We start from the raw sequence: 1,790 nt of genomic DNA on the forward strand, positions 1-1,790 counted from the left end.
GGGCCCCACCAAATCCACCCCCTCCGGGGCCCAACGTCCTTGCTAGCACATCGCCTCATGTCCACCCCCTTTCGGGGCTCACCCTCCTCGCTGGCACATCGCCTGGTGTCTCTGGCTTTGATACCATATGTAACAGCCCAAGGCCACCGCTAGCAGATATTGTCCTATTTGGACTTTCCTTCAAGGTTTTTAAAACGTGTCTACTAGGGAGAGATTTTCACACCCTTCTAAAAGGTGTTTCGTTCACCTCCCCAACCAATGTGGGATCTCACANTTGGGCCACCGCTAGCAGATATTGTCCTATTTGGACTTTCCTTCAAGGTTTTTAAAACGTGTCTACTAGGGAGAGGTTTTCACACCCTTATAAAAGGTGTTTCGTTCACCTCCCCAACCAATGTGGGATCTCACAAAAAAAAAAGATTTTGAAATTCCTTCAAATACTTTAAAGGGGNAAAAGGTGTTTCGTTCACCTCCCCAACCAATGTGGGATCTCACAAAAAAAAATGATTTTGAAATTCCTTCAAATACTTTAAAGGGGCTTTATACTATGTTTAGAAGTGCGCTTAATTAGTCCTCCAAAAAGTACCAGTTTAAAAATTGTTATTCTCGAAATTCGTTTAGTAATAATTCTGTTTCTTTTTCTTTTTGGTAAAGATTAAAGCACAGGATGAGGCATNTATGTTTAGAAGTGCGCTTAATTAGTCCTCCAAAAAGTACCAGTTTAAAAATTGTTATTCTCGAAATTCGTTTAGTAATAGTTCTGTTTCTTTTTCTTTTTCTTTTTGGTAAAGATTAAAGCACAGGATGAGGCATCTGAACCTGTTAATATGGATGAAGGCCCTCTACCATCTACAGACCAGTCTTCAGATCTCAACTCAGAGTGTATAGTTTCTCCATTAACTAAAGTATTAAAATGCGCAAAAGCTGGAGATAAGGCACCGCCAGAAGTTGTTAAATCATGGAAAGAAAATGGTTTTACAAGGTGAGTATAGTTTGGTGGTAATATATTTGTTTTCACCACGTATAGTAATTCACTGAATTCTTTTAAATACTTGCAGCCTAATAATTGCTGCTCCACAGTCGGATGCATGGGGCCTTGTTAAAGATCTGTTGCCTCTTGTAGCAAATTCTGCCCCATTTGCTATCTATCACCAGTATCTTCAGGTTGGTTCTCTGAAAAGGAATCTATATCTATATATATATATATATATATACCTTCAATCTTGTTAGACGAACACGACTCTCCACAATGGTATGATATTGTCCACTTTGAGCATAAGCTCTCATAGCTTTGCTTTGGATTTTCCCAAAAGGCCTCGTACCAATGGAAAGAGTTATATATATATATACCTTCAATCTTGTTAGACGAACACGACTCTCCACAATGGTATGATATTGTCCACTTTGAGCATAAGCTCTCATAGCTTTGCTTTGGATTTTCCCAAAAGGCCTCGTACCAATGGAAAGAGTTATATATATATATACCTTCAATCTTGTTAGACGAACACGACTCTCCACAATGGTATGATATTGTCCACTTTGAGCATAAGCTCTCATAGCTTTGCTTTGGATTTTCCCAAAAAGCCTCGTACCAATGGAGAGAGTATTCCTTGATTATATACCCATGATCATTCCCTAAATTAGCCGACGTGGGACTTTCATCATCCAACACCTCCCCTCGAACAAAGTACGCCTCCCTTAATCGAGGCTCGANACTAGCGGCAAATAGGTTAAACGAAATTTGGGGTTTTCGAGGAGGGTTGACTCCTTTTCTTTTGGAGTCCTTTGTT

The 1,790-nt window shown here is 39.8% G+C and overlaps 1 protein-coding gene across 1 annotated transcript; it reads left to right on the plus strand.

Moving 5' to 3' along the window:
• Nucleotides 1-654: 654 nt before the first annotated feature.
• Nucleotides 655-1,168, plus strand: LOC111786783 (the record flags this gene model as incomplete). The annotated part of the gene is made up of 3 exons (XM_023667009.1): nucleotides 655-672; nucleotides 792-982; nucleotides 1,059-1,168. Coding segments are annotated over 3 exons (319 nt in total), but the record flags the coding sequence as incomplete, so codon positions are not given.
• Between the last annotated feature and the right edge of the window lie 622 nt (nucleotides 1,169-1,790).

The sequence above is a fragment of the Cucurbita pepo genome, unplaced genomic scaffold (assembly GCF_002806865.2).
Source record: "Cucurbita pepo subsp. pepo cultivar mu-cu-16 unplaced genomic scaffold, ASM280686v2 Cp4.1_scaffold002766, whole genome shotgun sequence".
Lineage (NCBI taxonomy): Eukaryota > Viridiplantae > Streptophyta > Magnoliopsida > Cucurbitales > Cucurbitaceae > Cucurbita > Cucurbita pepo.